The sequence below is a fragment of the Martes martes genome (assembly GCF_963455335.1).
Source record: "Martes martes genome assembly, chromosome: 14".
Lineage (NCBI taxonomy): Eukaryota > Metazoa > Chordata > Mammalia > Carnivora > Mustelidae > Martes > Martes martes.
In genome coordinates, this window is record NC_137902.1 from 77,258,867 (window position 1) to 77,275,787 (window position 16,921).

Sequence of the window (16,921 nt, forward strand, 5' to 3'; positions counted from 1 at the left end):
GGGGCTCAACGGACCGGGAGACCATGACCTGAGCCGACCGAAATCAACGGTTGATTGTTTAACCAACTGAGCCACCCAGGAACCATCCCCCAAAGCGATTTTGAAAAAAAAAAAAAAAAAAAAAAAAGTGTTCATTTTAAAATGAGACATTTATGTTTTGTTCATTTTTTATATTGTATTTTTGTTCTGTCTTAATTACATGCTCTAGAGTAACACCATCAAATACAACTTTCTGTGACACTCTCAGTGTTCGCCATCGGTGCTATGTGCTACGGGAGAGGGGTACCAGTAGCCACACGTGGGCACTGAGTACTTGAAAAGGAACAAGCGTCTCTAGGAAACTCAACTTTAGCATTCTTTCATTTCAACTAATGCGAATTCAAATAACCCCAAGAGGCCAGTGGCCACGTTCCTGGAAGTGTAACTCCAATGAATAAAATCTCTTCCATTCTTCATTTGTTTCACAAAGGGCTTTCACCTTCCCTTTACAACCCTGCTCAAGGTCATCTCAGAGCCCTGCACTGCGTTTCCACAGAATGTTCATCAATTTAGAGCTTCTCTACTCAACAGAAAGCACTCCAGTGCTCACTTCCCTTGGTATACTGTAATCTACCCAAAAATAGGACAATGTTTTATTAATCTCTGTCATCTCAGCATCCGGCAGAGGGCCTGACCCGTGATAGGTTCTCATTACATTTCTGTGAAATGAATGAACAGAAAGGAGCCATCAGCCGCTGATTAGACACGGAAGTTCTAAGGGAAAATTTCACGTTTGTGGAAAACTGTCCTTTCGCCTGGCATTTATTTTCTTATTCACATGCATAAAAGCCATTTCTACCTTATTGAAATCCTGGCTAAGTAGTGGAGGTAGCGTTTCTGCTAAAGCAATTTCAAGGGTGTCTGATCAAATAAGCCATATGGCAACCTTGCAATTTACAGCGGCAACTCGTCTGCCACTCACCCTCAAAGATGGCTGGTTATGAAGCATGAGAGCAAATGCTCGCTCCATTCATGCTGCGAACCTGAAAGCAACGCCAAATGCAGAACACTTACCATCGCCAACATCAAAGTCCTTGAACGCCAGTTCTGAGCCTGAATCATCAAGAAGGATTTCGCCATTCAGTGTGAACATCATGGTGTGCTCTGTCATGTCAACCATACATCCCACAACATCGCCAGCTTGCCAAGAGCGCCCATAGTGCTCATTACCCTGGTGCCACCGTTGGGCCTAGGGACAGAAGAGTCACCTGTCACAGGAAAAGCCAGGAGAAGAGGACCCACCTACCCAACCACCACTGCGGGCAAGATTCACTGCAGCCCCTTCTATGAACGCAGCAGGAGGAAGGACTGAGTTCTACTGCACACATCAGTGTGGCATGATGCCCTAGCTGGTGTGGAGGTGCCTAGCAATTCTGAATCCCTCATACTAATATCATATGTTACTGAATTTTGAGGAAAGACCAAAACGCTATTTCATTATTTTGAGAAACAATTAATTTAAAAATCTAACCCAACATAGTTTCTATTAAAAAAAAAACTCTAAGTTTTTAGAAATTAATTTTTCACACTAAAATGAATGCATCCCAGGATATGGGTTGTTTTTCTCTATTTCCCAAAATATAAAGAACTGTGAGTAGAGAATGAAGCTGAGAACTTATCAATGACAATGACATTCTAATTTTCATCTATTTCAAAACAAAATTCCATTCCTCGGAACCAATGGCACCGATAGATTAACAGAATAGAAATCTTGAGGCATTTCAGTATATATCAAAACCAAAAAAATGCTTCGAATCAAACCTAAAAGATATTTACCAAAATAATGAGTCAAAAATTAAATATACATGCCAACAATGTCTTGTACACATAAGTGAAATCTCATATTAGAAATGCATCTCAAACATAGTTTTGATAATGTGACTTTTGAATCTCTAAATATAGTCCACTGACTTATGGGTACACAATTAGTTGTGTACCCATGCTTATTTTTCCTCTTAAGGATCACCTCCACCATGAATTGATATGTAAGGAGGTTGAGTCATCAATGCAAAGCAATGATATGATTATTCCCAAGCACAATACACTATACTTTTAAGAAAATCTATTCCAGTGAATTACGTATCAAAAGATGTTAAATTTTCCATATGAAGTGAAAAACAGGCTCAGGAAATGTGGTGTTTCAAAAACAAAGTAGGTCAGTTATTCTAGAAGACACAATATTAACTTCTAGCCTAGAAATGCTTTCCCACACATGCATGCCTCAGTACATGAGATATGTATAAATGTCAAATCTCTTATGATTGCTTATTTATGCTAATTTCCTTTTTTAATTAAAAGTAACTTTTCCCATAATGAGAAGGAATGCAAATTCACAATGAAAATAAGAGAATAAAAATAAGATAGAAGAATAAAATATAATTTTATCAATCAAAAATGGCTATCATTATCCTACTGTAGCTAGATTCATATATACATATTTTAAAATATTTTATACACATTAAATAATTTTTTAAAATTTATATCATGTCTAAGTAAATAATAAAACAAGCACCTGACCAGCTTCCTTAAGAAAACCCTAAGACCTTAAGAAAAATTCCTAATACTGAAAATGAAAACTTTTTGTGATTTTAAACAACATTGTCTCAAGCATTCTTATGGCTATTAAAGGTATGTACCTACCATTTATTATTGCTTGAAGATAAATTCCTTCTATGGAATTGCTTGTGTCAAGGTGTATGCAATTTGTTAGCATATGCATTTTTAACACTTATTACAGGCAAAGAGGATTCTTTTTTTTTTTTTTTTTTTCTTTTTGGTAACAATGGAGAAGCAATGTTTTACTTCTTGAATTTCACTATAGGGGTGCGGGGTAATGTTTTGGGATCACAAGGACAAGAGTTTCCCTAGGACTTTTTTTTCCGGGTTTGTGCTCCAAAAGTCCTAATTTCGCTGTCCTCCCCAAAGGAGCAACGGTAAGGAGGGCCCCCACAGGTGCACCCGCCCCAGGAGACCGCAGCCTACAGAATCAGGAACCTACGAACTTCGGCGTCTGGGGCTCAGCACAGTCTACTCACCTTGAAGCCATCAAAAGCAAAGGCACGTTCGTCGGAGCCAAGCTCTTGATCAGGTTGACAGCCTGGCCTGCTCCAGCCAACCCTCATGTCGCCGGCAGTAACTGCCTCGAACTCAAAATACCACCTTCCCGCCTTGACAGCGTAGGTCTTCTCGGCGCGGAAGATTCGGAACCGCTCCCCGGTGCCGCTACACACTTCCGCTCTGGCAGCTGGGAAGGGAAACAGATCCTGGGGGTCACTGGATGGGAAACTGAAAGAGGAGGGAGGACATCACATAGCATCTCTAACTAAACGTAGAGGGATGATGGCAACCATCCGGTCTTTCCTACCCTGGCTCCCATTTTGTGATGTGTTTTCATATACCTGATCAGACACCAAACCACGGAACCAGCTTGGAGGAAGGGAAAGCACAGGGCTTCCAGTGGAGAGGAAGGTTGTCAAACCTCAGTCACGGTGCAAGGGAGGTGCGGAAGAAACCTCCCAGCCTCTTGGTGGTTTGGCAGTGGGATGTGAGATCAACTTGAGGGCAGGGATGGGAAGAAGCCCATGAAAGAGGTCTGAACTGTTCTGCCCAAGAAATGAAGAGACATTCGGGGACGAGGGAGAAGGAAGAAGCAGCTAGCAGGTGAGGAGGAGAGAGAAAGCAACAAGGTAAAGAGATAAATAGCACAGAAGGGTAACCACTGACTAATTCTCCAGACAGGATGACTAAGGGCAAAGCTCTGGTAATGTCTCACACCTTCACCATCATGTGCTACACATACAAAGGTTGTGTTTCAGGGAGAAAGAAAAGGGTCAAGTCAACATCAAGGACTAGTGTGGTGCTAAATGGGGGGAGAATATACATATTTGTAAAAATAAGATGCACGTGGATTGGAAATGCCAGAAACACAAAACCTCAGACCAAGGGGACTGGTGCCAGGACAGCCATAAGAACATAAGCCCCTAGGAAATCACAGGGCGTGACGACAAGGGCCCACTGAGCTGATATGTCAAAGGATATACCGTCAGCTCAGCTCAGATCTGGGTTAGACAGAAGAGAACATTTAAGTGACATTGACCAAAGTCACACGAGGAACAAATGGAAGAATTCTAAAGCTGCCTAATGCAACAGCCTGTGCCCTTTCCACTCTGCCTCCAAGAGCAAGCACAGAATCAACAGGTCCTGGTTAAATATTAGTTCTCACGCACTCTCCTTTTAGGAGCTGGGAAAGATCTTATAAATAATAGAAGTTTAATATCTGCCTAACCACTGATTTGATATGAACAAACAAGAACTATAAAAATAATTCCAATAAGCTTTCAAGGGCACCAATAAACACATAGCCAGATCATCTACTGAAGATCAGGCTGGCATTGAGAAACAAAGGACTAAAAAAAAGAAGAAAAGAGAAGAGAAGAAACAAAGGACTAAGATGTTTCTGTTGATTGCAGGACATACAGGTGAACTCTAACTCTTGATAAATCTTTCAAAAGCTGGGTTAAGCTTCTGAATAAGCAACACTTTGTTGTCACATCTTCCCCTCCCAGTTACACACCCATGAACACCCCAACCAACAAGTCTGCTCCAAGCAATTGTGTCTCCAGCAGTGACAGCCTCAAATCCCAACGCCACCTTGCATGCGTGTGCACACACACACACACATCATGCTATACACTCAAACATCTTGCTGAAAAATAAATGCGTTAATAGTTTAAAAACAGACATTCATAATAGTATATGGAGCACGCTGCATGTACGAAATCCTCTGAAGAGAAAAAAGTTTGCTTCTAATACATTGCGGTTGGGGGTGGATAGGAGTCTGAATGAGAAATATCTCTATGGTGAAGGACAGAAAAACTCTCATGTCTGTTACTTAGTAACAATGATTTTTGAGAGATAGGAGAGCAAATTGCTTTTTGAGGAAAAAAATATTATCAGATTTTATGGTACTTAGAGGCGGTTATGGCTATTAAGAAAATAGTCTAGGGGCGCCTGGGTGGCTCAGTGGGGTAAGCTTCTGCCTTCGGCTCAGGTCATGATCTCAAGGTCCTCGGATCAAGACCCGCCTGGGCTCTCTGCTCAGTGGGGAGCCTGCTTCCCCCTCTCTCTCTGCCTGCCTCTCTGCCTCTGTGTCAAATAAATAAATAAATAGATCTTTAAAAAAAAGTTCAAAAAAAAAAAGAAAAGAAAATAGTCTAGCAGCACCTGGCTGGCTGTCAGTGGAGCACATGATGCTTGATCTCAAAGTTATGAGTTCAAGCCCCTCACTGGGTAAGAAGCCTACTTAAAAAAAAAAAAAAAAAAGGCAATTCTAAATATTACAGTAGTAAAAAAATTGAAGTCAAATTTTCCATTGTAACATTTCCTGAAGTAACGGCATGCTGATCCATTATTTCCTTAAGTCATGGTTGCAACTTTCTCTGAATTGAATATTGAACCATGATCCAAATGGACTTTTGGAAGTTACTTTTAATGAAAGATAAAAGCTCTCATGTAGTTAACCATAATTTTAATTATGTCAACATTTACAGATAAAATCATACATTATATTCTAGTATGCACTAATAAATCAAACTCCCAATTTTCTAAGGATAAAATATTCTGTTCTTTAGAAAACTAAGATACTAAAAAACCCATAGGTTCTTTTTTCCCTCTTTCTGTTCCCAAGCCAAAGGACCCCACTCACATGCATAGTGTTTTCAAGGACAGCAAACAAATTTTAATATGAGCTTAAATCAAATATGTTGGAAGGCAAATTTGGTATAAAAATGTAACAGATGACGGGGCGCCTGGGTGGCTCAGTGGGTTAAGCCTCTGCATTCGGCTCGGGTCATGGTCTCAGGGTCCTGGGATCGAGCCCCGCGTCGGGCTCTCTGCTCAGCGGGGAGCCTGCTTCCCCCCTTTCTCTGCCTGCCTCTCTGCCTACTTGTGATCTCTCTCTCAAATAAATAAATAAAATCTTAAAAAAAAAAAAATGTAACAGATGACTTCCTTCAAAGCCACTACAAATTTCTCTTGGTCATAAGATTTACCATGAATTATCTCTACATACAGATAATGAAAATAAGGGCAGCATATGGAAAAATGTGCATCATAGGTAAAAATGCAGAATTTCTTAGACTTTGTATTTTTTTCCCTGACCTTAGCTGCCGCATTATTCTTACTCTCATTGATAAGACTCGACCTGAACTGGAAATGCACACATTATTCACAGACATCATTATGCAAGGGACTTGTAACCTCCATGGACTTCCTCCAAATGTCTGTAGGATTCATGGTTCCCAAGTCTTTATTTTTCTACATTAGTTTAGAGCAGCTTACAATCATGGTTGCAAGAAGCAACAGTTTAGCATTCCATTTTCTGATAAAATACTAATTATTATTAAATGGAAATCTGGATCTACAGAAGTCACATACACACACAAAGATCCCAGGCAATCTGTAACAATTTCTTTTGCATACCTGTAGCATCGATCTGCTGGACAGAAAGTAGGTGCTCTTTAAGTACCTGTGAGACTGAGACTAGGAACAAAGGCTTTCCTGAGCCTGGATGTAGGAGCCCAGGCATATACCTAATGGGCAGTGTTAGTCTCAAAGGCATAGAGCTCTCCCCCAAATATGCTTATGCTTTCCTTAATTTTAAACATATTCATATAAGTTTGGTAGGTGATTATGGCTCATGTAAGTATGTATAAATGATTTTCTTATATTGTTATAAAGAACATAATAATAATTGACATTTTAAACAAATGAACCATTAGCAGATGTATTCCTGGTGAATTTTATCAAGAATACTGATACTCAAAGAAGAAATTCAGGAATTGTGCCTTTAACAAACCATCTTAGATAAACAGTAAAGCCTGATAAAATCCTGTGTTCCCAGGACCCCAGGGATCCTGGCACTAAGAGGGCACACACCAATGACGGACCAAAAGGGACCTAAAGCGTCCACACATGCTGTACTCCAAACCCTACTTTCAAAAGATACTTACCACTAGGGGGCGGTCAAGATCCAAAAATGAAAGTTACTTAGACAAAGCTATGAAGGAAAGCAGGCTAATCTTTTTTAAAAATTTTAGATGTTTAAAATTTATAAAATTTCATAAAATAAAATAATAAAATAAAAAAGTTTATACATATCTAAAATTTTTTTTTAAATATCTAAAATCCTTCAGGTGTGTTTACATAATAATTTTTAAAATTATTGATACTAACCAGTCATCTTTTCAACTTCCTGGTATTATTTCTAATCAAACAAGTCAAACCTTGATAAAGCCGTAGAGTAAGAATAACTTAGTTTTTCAAATGTTTTAAAATGTTATTTAGAACACTACTCCAAAGATAGTACATTTCACATACTGAGTTCATATTCAAGGTGTAATATGTAAGCATTCAGGTGATAAATAGAAAATAAAATATTACCCTGATTTAAGTACACAGAGCTAGATGCAATGTTATCAAAATTGTAAGCCCTTAACATTTTTTTAATGTCAGCAAGGACAGCACAGCCGGTTATGTTTTTAATCTTATCTCAGGGATCACAAGATGTATTTTGCTTTATTCCATAATCTCTCACATCTATCTTTTAATTTCCACATTCACCATCCTTGTTCTGAAAAATCACAAATTTTCTAAAGCCTCCCAACTGGTCTCTCTACCTCCGAGCATTCTCCCCCTCCAATCTGTTCCTTCCCACTGTTGCCATAGTTATATCGCCATTGGAAACTGTGATCACACATTAAGCTTTTGCTTTAAAACTTCCTGGGGCTAGAATTCCTTGCACAAATTTATCCACATTTCTTAGCTGGGCTTTCAAGATATTCCATATTTTGTCCTAATCCTTCACCTTCAACCAGCAGTGTTTTCTCCCCACTTGTAGCTCATAATTTATCCCAACTAGACTACCAATCATCCCTCAACTCTTTCTACACTTAATTACATCAGATATACTTTCCCTCTGGTGGAAATGCTCTGCCTCATCTATTATCTACTTGTTGACATTTTGATTCCTTCAATGCCTAACTTAAATGTCATCTTCTCCCCTTATTGATTCCTTCAATTAGAAAATAATTTTTTTATGTATTTTCCATAAAGAATAGTCAAATCGCTACTATGAGGAAGGCATTCTACTGTATATGGGAACACAATGGTGGACAAGAAACAGGACCTCAGCCTTCAGTGTGGAGTATACTACACTAGCCTGCTGCTCATGGAACTTCGGGAGACAACCTCACCAATCAACAACCAATAGTTTTCTCTAAATTCCTAACTTTCAGAAACCATGACATCCTCTGATCACTACTTTTCCCTCCTAGTTTCCTCATTTCCTGCACAAACACATTCACTCCTGGAACACATTAACTTCTTCCCAGGCTTCCCTTCCTTACCTAGATAGCTTTTGATGTCTTCTGCCCTATTTCTCTTCTCCTTATTTGCTGTCAACCCCAACCTTTGTCTGATTTCAGGTTCTTCATTCTCCTCAACATCTATACGTGCTCTGCTGAGCTTGCTGGAAAGTGTAGGCACATGACAGATTGGCACCACTACTAGACAAGCTCATGGTTTCCAACAGAAATGGGATCATTAATATTTCTTTGCAATCTTTTTATCTGTTCGCAACTAGCTCTCTGTTAACAGCCCACAAAACAGCTATTTCTAGTTTTTATTGTTGAGTGTCATCAGCAGGGTAAAGACCTCCAAAAAGCTTCTTCTATAAAACCAACAAGAACACTGGAAAAAATCATCAAAAATCAACTTTTCAGAGTTCTGAAAATTAGCCAAAGTCTGGCAACAAGCTGGGACGTTATCTGATCAAAGTGGATGAACATTTGTAAGGACAGCAGGCTTACTGGGGTTTTAACTTGCTTTGGTGCTATCCTCTTCTCTCTAGCTACATGGCACATTGAAAACCAACAGCCTCTCCATTACAGTGAAAATCAGCAACCTAGATGCTGAGATGAGAAGAAGAATGGAGTCAGAATTCCTCCAAAGCTCAATTCACAGATAACTATCATTATTTTCCCTTAATGGTAGTTCTTAGAAAATCCCATTTGCAAGGCTTCTCTTTATTTGACCTTTGTTTGCCCAGATCAAACAATCATTTCCCCAAGGGCATTTGCTGACAATCATCAGAGGCAATTTTTTTAACACTGCAGCTACTTAGGCAGTGAGGCAAACATTAAGATGACCAAAAATTGAAAAAGAATAACTGACAAATGACATGTCCATGTGGGTTGTGAAAAGTTCCGGTATAATCCTGGAATCCAGAATGCCACATTCATGTCCAGGCGTGTGTGTGTGTGTGTGTGTGTGTGTGTGTGTGTTTAGGAAAGACCTGAGAAGTCCGTAAGTTCTCACCACTGGGATACCTTAAGGCTCTGCAGTAAGTGAAGGTGCCTGGTGATATGTTGGAGGCATGTCCTAACAGGCACACAAAGCCCCTCCTTTAACAAAGACTGGGAGACTTCAAGTGCCAGACATTTAAGGAAGTCTCTGCCCAATCCCTAGTTGACTATGAGGCTAAAGAAACAGAGACTCCCAGGGCCACACATAAAAAAGAAAAAAAAAAGTGTGCAAAACTAGTTAAGAAACTCAGGCAAAGAGACAAAGTATGAATCCCACAGGGGAAAAAACAAAATCAGAAATTGTCCCTGATACTAGACAAAGATTTTTCATTAGCTACTTTAAATTTGTTCAAAGAACTAAAATAAATCATGTCTAAAGAACAAAAGGAAAGTATGAGAATGATGTCTCACCCAAATAGAGAATATCAATAAAGAGACTGAGATTATAGAAAAGAACTAAATAGGAGTTCTGGAAAGGTACAATAACTGAAAATAAGAGTCTACTAGAGGGGCTCACCTGTAGGTTTAAGCTAGCAAAAGACAGAATTAATGAAACTGAATAGATCCACTGAGATTACCAAGTATGAAAAACTGGGGAAAAAAGGAATGAAAAAATAAACAGCTCAGAGGCCTGTGGGACACGATCAAGAGCGCCAACACACATATAATGGACATCTCAGCAGGAGAAGCAAAGAAAAGGGCAGAAAGAATATTTAGAGGAACAATGACAATTCTCCAAATTTGATGGCTAACATACATTTACAGTTCCATGAAGCTCAAAAAAATCCAAGTAAGGCAAACTCTAGACACATTATAATCAAATTACTGAAAGACAATCTTGAAAGGACCAAGACAGAAGCTACACATCCCATACAAGGACCTTCAATAAGAGTAACAACCAGTGTCTCATCAGAAAACACGGGGCCAGAAGGCAGAGGGAGGACATATATAGTGAAGGGAAAAGAAGAAAAGCCAACCTAGAATTCTACATTTGGCAAATCTTCGTTGTTCTCTTCAAGGCTTCCAACACAGTCCAGCCCTCTCCCGCTGCTGCCCCCTTAGCAAATAAGCTCATTTTATCTTTCAACAGAAAATAGGACCTGTGTAGCAAGAATTCCCTGGGCTTCATCCTGACTGTCCATGACCACAGGTTTCTACATTCCCTTCAATCCTTACCTCTTTTACCAAACTTAGGGGAGCAGGTGTTCTCCCTATTATATTAGGCCAGTCCCTTCCTCTATGCTCTGAATTCACCCCCCACCCTCTCGGACACTTCTTTTTGTCCACCTCCTTTTCTTTATCTTCAACCTCCTACTTTCTGCTGGTTCTTTCCCTTAGCATATAAGAATGTCCAAATGTCTCCCATAAATAAATATAAATAAACAAACAAAATCTTTAACCCTTTCTTCCTCTCTAGCAGACAGTCTCAGCTTTATACTTAGCTATGGGTAGTAGGTAGCTCTGTCTAGTGCCTCGCATGCATTTCAAACTCAACATGTTTGTTTTGCTTTTATTTTTTTAGAGAGAAAGAGAGAGAGAGAAAGGAGGGGGGAAGGACAGAGGGAGAGGGAGAATCTCAAGCAGGCTCCATGTACAGCACAACTCTGAAATCAGGATCTGAACGGAAATCAAGACTCGGACGTCTAACCGACAAAGTCACTCAGGCGCCCCAAACTCAACGTGTGTAAAGTCAAACTTGGAATCTCCCCAACATCCATCTCCACCTGCTCTGACTCCTGTGTTCCCTGTGAACATAGAAATACTTGACATCTACCAGACCAGACACCATCCCTGACACCCCTTTGTCCTTCTGCTAATTCTACCCCTACAAGTCAAATGATTCTGTCCTGTTCTCTCTGTGCACAATTATTGCCTAAGCTCAGAACTTCAACACTCCTCATCTACACTTCTTTTATCGCTGCCAAACTGTTGTCCTCACTTCCATTTACGTTCACCTTCAACCCATTCTCCCAAGAGTCACTAGATTAATTTTTTTAATAGAAAAAAACTTAATTTTTTTCAATCTCTGCATCCTCTACTTCATTTCCTGCCACTTCTCAAACTCTACATTTAGCCACACCAAGCTGAAATCCCCACACGCAATGCTCCCTTGTGGCTCCAAGCGTTTAGACATGTCATTCTCTTGGAATACATGGAACCTGCTCGATTCCTATTCATCCTTCTGTATTTTCCCCTAGTTTTACCTACTTTTAAGTAGGTAAAGTAGGTGGTTTTAAAACATGTCTTCAAATATTTTGTCACATTGCCTTTCAAAAAGTGTGGGCTTGAGTGTGGGCTGCTTTACTGATTCACTTGTAACAAACAGAATATGGCAGAAGTAATTGTAATGGGCACTGATGCCTCCCCCTCACACTATCTCTTATATCTCATGCTGGGGGAACTCAGCTGCTGTGTGAAGGCACTCAAGCATTTCTCTGAGGTGGTCTACTGGCAAGGAGCTTGGGCCTCTTGCTAACAGCCAGACAGAAACTGAATCCTTTGGCCAACAATTATGCAAATGAGCTGTCCTAGAAGCAAATCCTCCAGCCCCACTGATGTCTTTAGATAACCGATTCCCTGAGCAACGTGACAGCAACCTCAAGAGAGACCACGAGCCAGAACTACCTAATCCACTCTCAAATTCCAAACCATGGCAATTTTGAGATAACAATGTTCATTAAGTCATTAAGTTTTAGGGGGGAAATTTGTTACACAGCAACAGACAACCAACATACTTCTACGAAGACCACTCTGACATCAGCAAGCTGAGTTAAGCACTCTGTGCTGTGACACTTGACGATGAATGCTTACACCTTAGAGTGGTGTTGACAATTTAGTCTCTCTTCCTTGCCTCCCCTGAAAGCTACCTGTGGGCAAAAACAGTTTTACTCACTTTTAATCTCCAGAACTAGGCATAACTATGTATTAAAGGCAAATGGAAAGGAGGATGATTTGAAATATGAAATAACATGAAACCCAAACAAGGATTTTATAAATATGAACTCCTTCCCTTCTTGAAATTCACATAAGCAACAAGAAAGTAGGTAACTGGAAGGTAGCAATACATTCCCTCACAAGGGTATGAAGAAGACAAAATTATGGTTCTAAAGACTGTAAAATTATACATCACAAAGGCAACATTTTATGCGGTATCCAGGGACGGTTATCCCTAAAAGTGAAGACATCAGATATAACTGACACAACCTATGCCTTTGACTGATAATGTCTTTAAAATATAATCATCACTATGTTTTTCTGGCATATACTGCACATGTCCTTGTACAGGGTAAAATGCACTTCCTTTCTTGGATATCAACCATAATTTTTTTAACAGTGCATTTCTTTTGTTTGTTTGAATGGGTAATGCAAATAGAGTATAAAATTTAAAAGAAGTGATATGTGGCAAAATGTAAATCTTCCCTCCCACAGCTGTCTGCCGGCTATCTAGCTATCCTTCCTGGAAGCAATCACTGTTACCATTGTTTTCTGTGTCTATTCGCAGTCTGTCTGTGCATGTGCAAGCATGCATATATTCTTTGTTATATATTACATATATAATATATACTCTTTGTTACTTTGTTATAACGAGAATAGTACCATGCTCTTTGCAGACTTCACGACTTTGCTCTTTAACCTTAATATGAAACATCTGAGAATGTTTCCTATCAGCGCTTCGTTGTACTTAACACCTTCATAATATCACATCGTATGAATGTACCATCGTGATTTTAACCAGCTCCGATGCCAGAATGTTTTCTAATCTGACTTTTCATTTTACTTTTTGGGGTGTTCGTGTATGTGTGTATGCGTTCATATAAGTCTGTGTGGGAGAGGGTGTGTATGTGTATGAATATGTGTTGGGAGCTCTAACAGAGACTCCACTACTCAGTTCATTCATATTATTCTGTTGGTCTGTATAAGTCTCCTTTATTGCTTTTTTTTTTTTCCTTTTTCTTGATCCTTGATCACCACTGGCATCAGTCCAATATGTGTGATGTTTTCCTTGTTCCCGGTCTTAAGGAAAAGAGTCTTGATGTTTCACTATGAAGTGAAGGCAGGATAACCTCTCTCACCACTAGTATTAAACACTCTAAGTCTTAACCAGTTCACTAAGTCAAAAGACAAAAAAGCATGATAATTATAAAGGAAAAAGTAAAATACTAGGGTGGGGGAGAGGGGAAAACATCATGGTTATGTGGGTAGAAAACTGTATACACTTTGTACAAAGAAGAAAAGAAAAAGAAAAAAAAGTAAGATAAATTCTGCCAGACCACAGGATATAATAATATGTACATACTAATAGTGTTTCTCATATCCACAGTGAACAACTGGAAGGTGAAATGAAGTGAAAACTAATGTAATTTATGACATTTCCAAAATATCAGATGCCTCTATAAAATAATGGGCAAGACCCCTACTCTGAAAGTTGGAGACAAATTAAAGACGACAAAAAAAAAAAAAAAAAAAAAAGGAAAGCTATGCCACATTTGTGAACTGGTAGACTAAATATTGTTAAGATGTCAATTCTCCCCTAGACTGACCTACAAAGCCAACTGTAAGCCCATCAAAACCAAATTTACAAGTGGGATCTAAAATGTAAGGAAATGCAAAGAAAAAAAGAAGCTGACAAAACTCTTAAAGAAGTTAGAGGACTACCCTACCTGATTTTCAGATTTGTTAAGAAGTTACACTAATAAAGACAGTAGTGTGGTATTGAGTTAAGGACACACATATAGATCAATAGGACCCAACTGTCAATAGATAGTTGACAAAGGTACCAAGGTAATTTAATGAGGGAAGGATAATCTGTTCCAGTAAATGGTGCTGAGACAGCTGGATATCCACCAGGACAAAAGTGAACCTTGACCTTATTGTCTCATCACAAACAAAGCTCAACTCAAATTAGACTACAGACCTAAACAAAAAAGTAAAATAATAAAACTTCTGAAAGAAAGCACAAGAGAGAATCTTTGTTTTTGCACAGGCAAAGATTTCTCGGGACATAAAATATACAACCATAAAGGGAAAAAATCATAAAGGACTTCATCAAAATTAAAAATGGTGGGCTTTCTGAAAGATCTCACTGAGAAAATGAAAGCACAACCCAGAAACAACGAGCAATTATTTCCAATATCTGACATAGCCCTTATACCCAGAAAATTTATATATATGCTTACAATTACATGTACTTATAATTCAATAAAAAGATGACAAAACAACCCAATTTTTTAATTGAATATAAATTCAGGGGAAAAAAAAGACTTATACCAATGGCCAATAAGTACAAGAAAAAAAATTCAACATTATTACTCATGAGAAGAATGAGAATTGAAACTGCAAGATTCCATTTTGCATCTACCAGAATGGTTAAAATCAGAAAGATTAGCTACCAATTCTTGGCCAGGATGTGGGAACAACTGGCACCCTCATACACTGGTCATGGGAGTAACTTTGCAGAACCATCTGGAATCTTCCTATAAAGACTATATCTGTCCCACGATCCAGTAATTTTCTCCCTAGATATTTACCTGAAGAGAAATGAAAAGTCTAAGTCTTCACAAAGACTTGTCTACGAGTGTTCATAGCAGTTTTATCCGTAATTGCCCAAAACTGAACACAATTCAAATCTTCATCAACAGAAGAATGGATTAAAAAAAAAAACTTATGGTTTATTCTGTTACGTCTTAGATTAGAAGCTTTGTATTGTCTATTTCCATTCCAGTGGTCATGTGGACTATAGACTCTTTAAGACAGGGTTCCTTCTCATACCTTTCACACCTGATAGCACCCAGTTAATAAGGGTCTATCAAATATTTGTTGCTATAAAACTGACCTCAAGAGAAAATAAGGAGTTATAATATAATTATGAACATCACTGTTACCAAGGGAACACCTAATTTTATTGGCAGCAAATGTTAGGAGTCAGTATCTACTAGAGCTCTTGAGATGTTAACTACCTACTGAATCAACTCCACAGACTGAAATCCAGAGTCAGAATGCCTGGGGATGGGATTCTGCACCTGCAACGTAGTAGACAGAAAGGCAGAGAAGTCTCTGCATCTCAAGTTCCTAATCTGTAAAATGAGCTTAATGCATGGACCATCCCCATAGGGTTACTCCTGTGAGGATCACGTAATTATAAAGGCCTCAGAAACACCTGCTGCTCATGACAAGCACTATATAAACATTAGCTATTATTACCACTTACAGTCTGGATTTCTATGCACAGATACAACACTGATGATGTTAGTCATTAGAGAATAGTTAGGACACATTTTAAAAAATTTTCTATCAAAAAAATATAGACACTATAAGGAAACACACATTGTTTATTTCACTTTGTGGATTTTAAAATATGGATAGCCATACCAAGTCAAACTTCAGGCAAAGGATAAAGGAATTGATACTGATATTTTAAACCATAATCTTAAAAGGTATTATTTAAGGGGAAATGTATTCTTTAAAAGACCTCTGAAAACCCATTTTTTCAATACAAATTTATTGAATGCCTATTCTAATGTGCTTATCTTAAAGCAAAATGTTGCACTAATTAGTTAATATTACCTACAGGTATGAGTATAAGTAATGAAAGTTCAGAAGACATGAGCTAAACAACTAAACTAACTCTTCTGAAGGAGAACAGGTGGGGTTGGGTGGGAGCTATACCACAGTTAAGAAAGTTCACTGTTCACATCAAACTCTTTGGGAAGGTAACCCCGTTTCTTCCCCCAGCAGAATCACTGTGGTCCTGAGACACTCAAATGAGAGATGAGTCTAATCCCTCAAGTGTCCTTCAGGAAAAAAAAAAAAAAATGCTCTAAACCACTGTCCTAAATTACAAACTAGATGACATCCCAAAGGACTCATTGTACGCTGCCCTTTTAGCTAATTATTTGGTCTTGAAGAACTACCACACAACTTGGAGACCTGAGAGGAAGAAAGGAAAACCAGAATACCATGATTCTGGGGATGCCTGGGTGGCTCAGTGGATTAAGCGCCTGCCTTTGGCTCAGGTCAGGCTCTCAGGGTCCTGAGATCAAGCCCTGCATTGGGCTCCCTGCTCAGAAGGGGGCCCGCTTCTCCTTCTCCCTCTGCCCCTCCCCCTGCTCATGCTCGCTCTCTCTCTCTCTCTCTCTCTCTCTCTCTGTCTGTCTCTCAAATAAATAAATAAAATCTTTTAAAAAAATACCATGATCCTGATCTGGCGCCTCCAGGTTGTAGCCATACCCCAGCAGCGTGCGCACGGCCTCACGGAGGCTGTCCTTATTGGATTTCTTGGTGCGGTCATCTAGAAGGGCATAGGGAACCAGGCGAGGGTTTCTTCTGTTCTTTACATCCTACAGGAAGAGAAAAGGGGTTCATCGTCAAAGCAGAACAAAAGCAATCCTTCTGGAAGGGCGAGAGCGTCCAAATACAATAGAATGTGAAGCCCCTGAGGTAAAAGCCGCCCCTCCCCCACCACCTTAGTCTTTTCAGGTAAAGGAAGTTACGGAACCCCTAGCAATAGAAAAGATGGATCA

The 16,921-nt window shown here is 39.2% G+C and overlaps 1 protein-coding gene across 1 annotated transcript in view; it reads right to left on the reverse strand.

Moving 5' to 3' along the window:
* RYR2 (ryanodine receptor 2) overlaps positions 1-16,921 on the reverse strand; it is a gene marked incomplete at its 5' end in the record, with an annotated part of 631,749 nt that overhangs the window by 249,513 nt on the left and 365,315 nt on the right. The window contains 3 exons of the mRNA XM_080822946.1: positions 1,054-1,228; positions 3,075-3,283; positions 16,591-16,738. Of these exons, the coding sequence (XP_080679072.1) occupies positions 1,054-1,228; positions 3,075-3,283; positions 16,591-16,738 (532 nt within the window). The remainder of the gene's footprint in view (positions 1-1,053; positions 1,229-3,074; positions 3,284-16,590; positions 16,739-16,921) is intronic.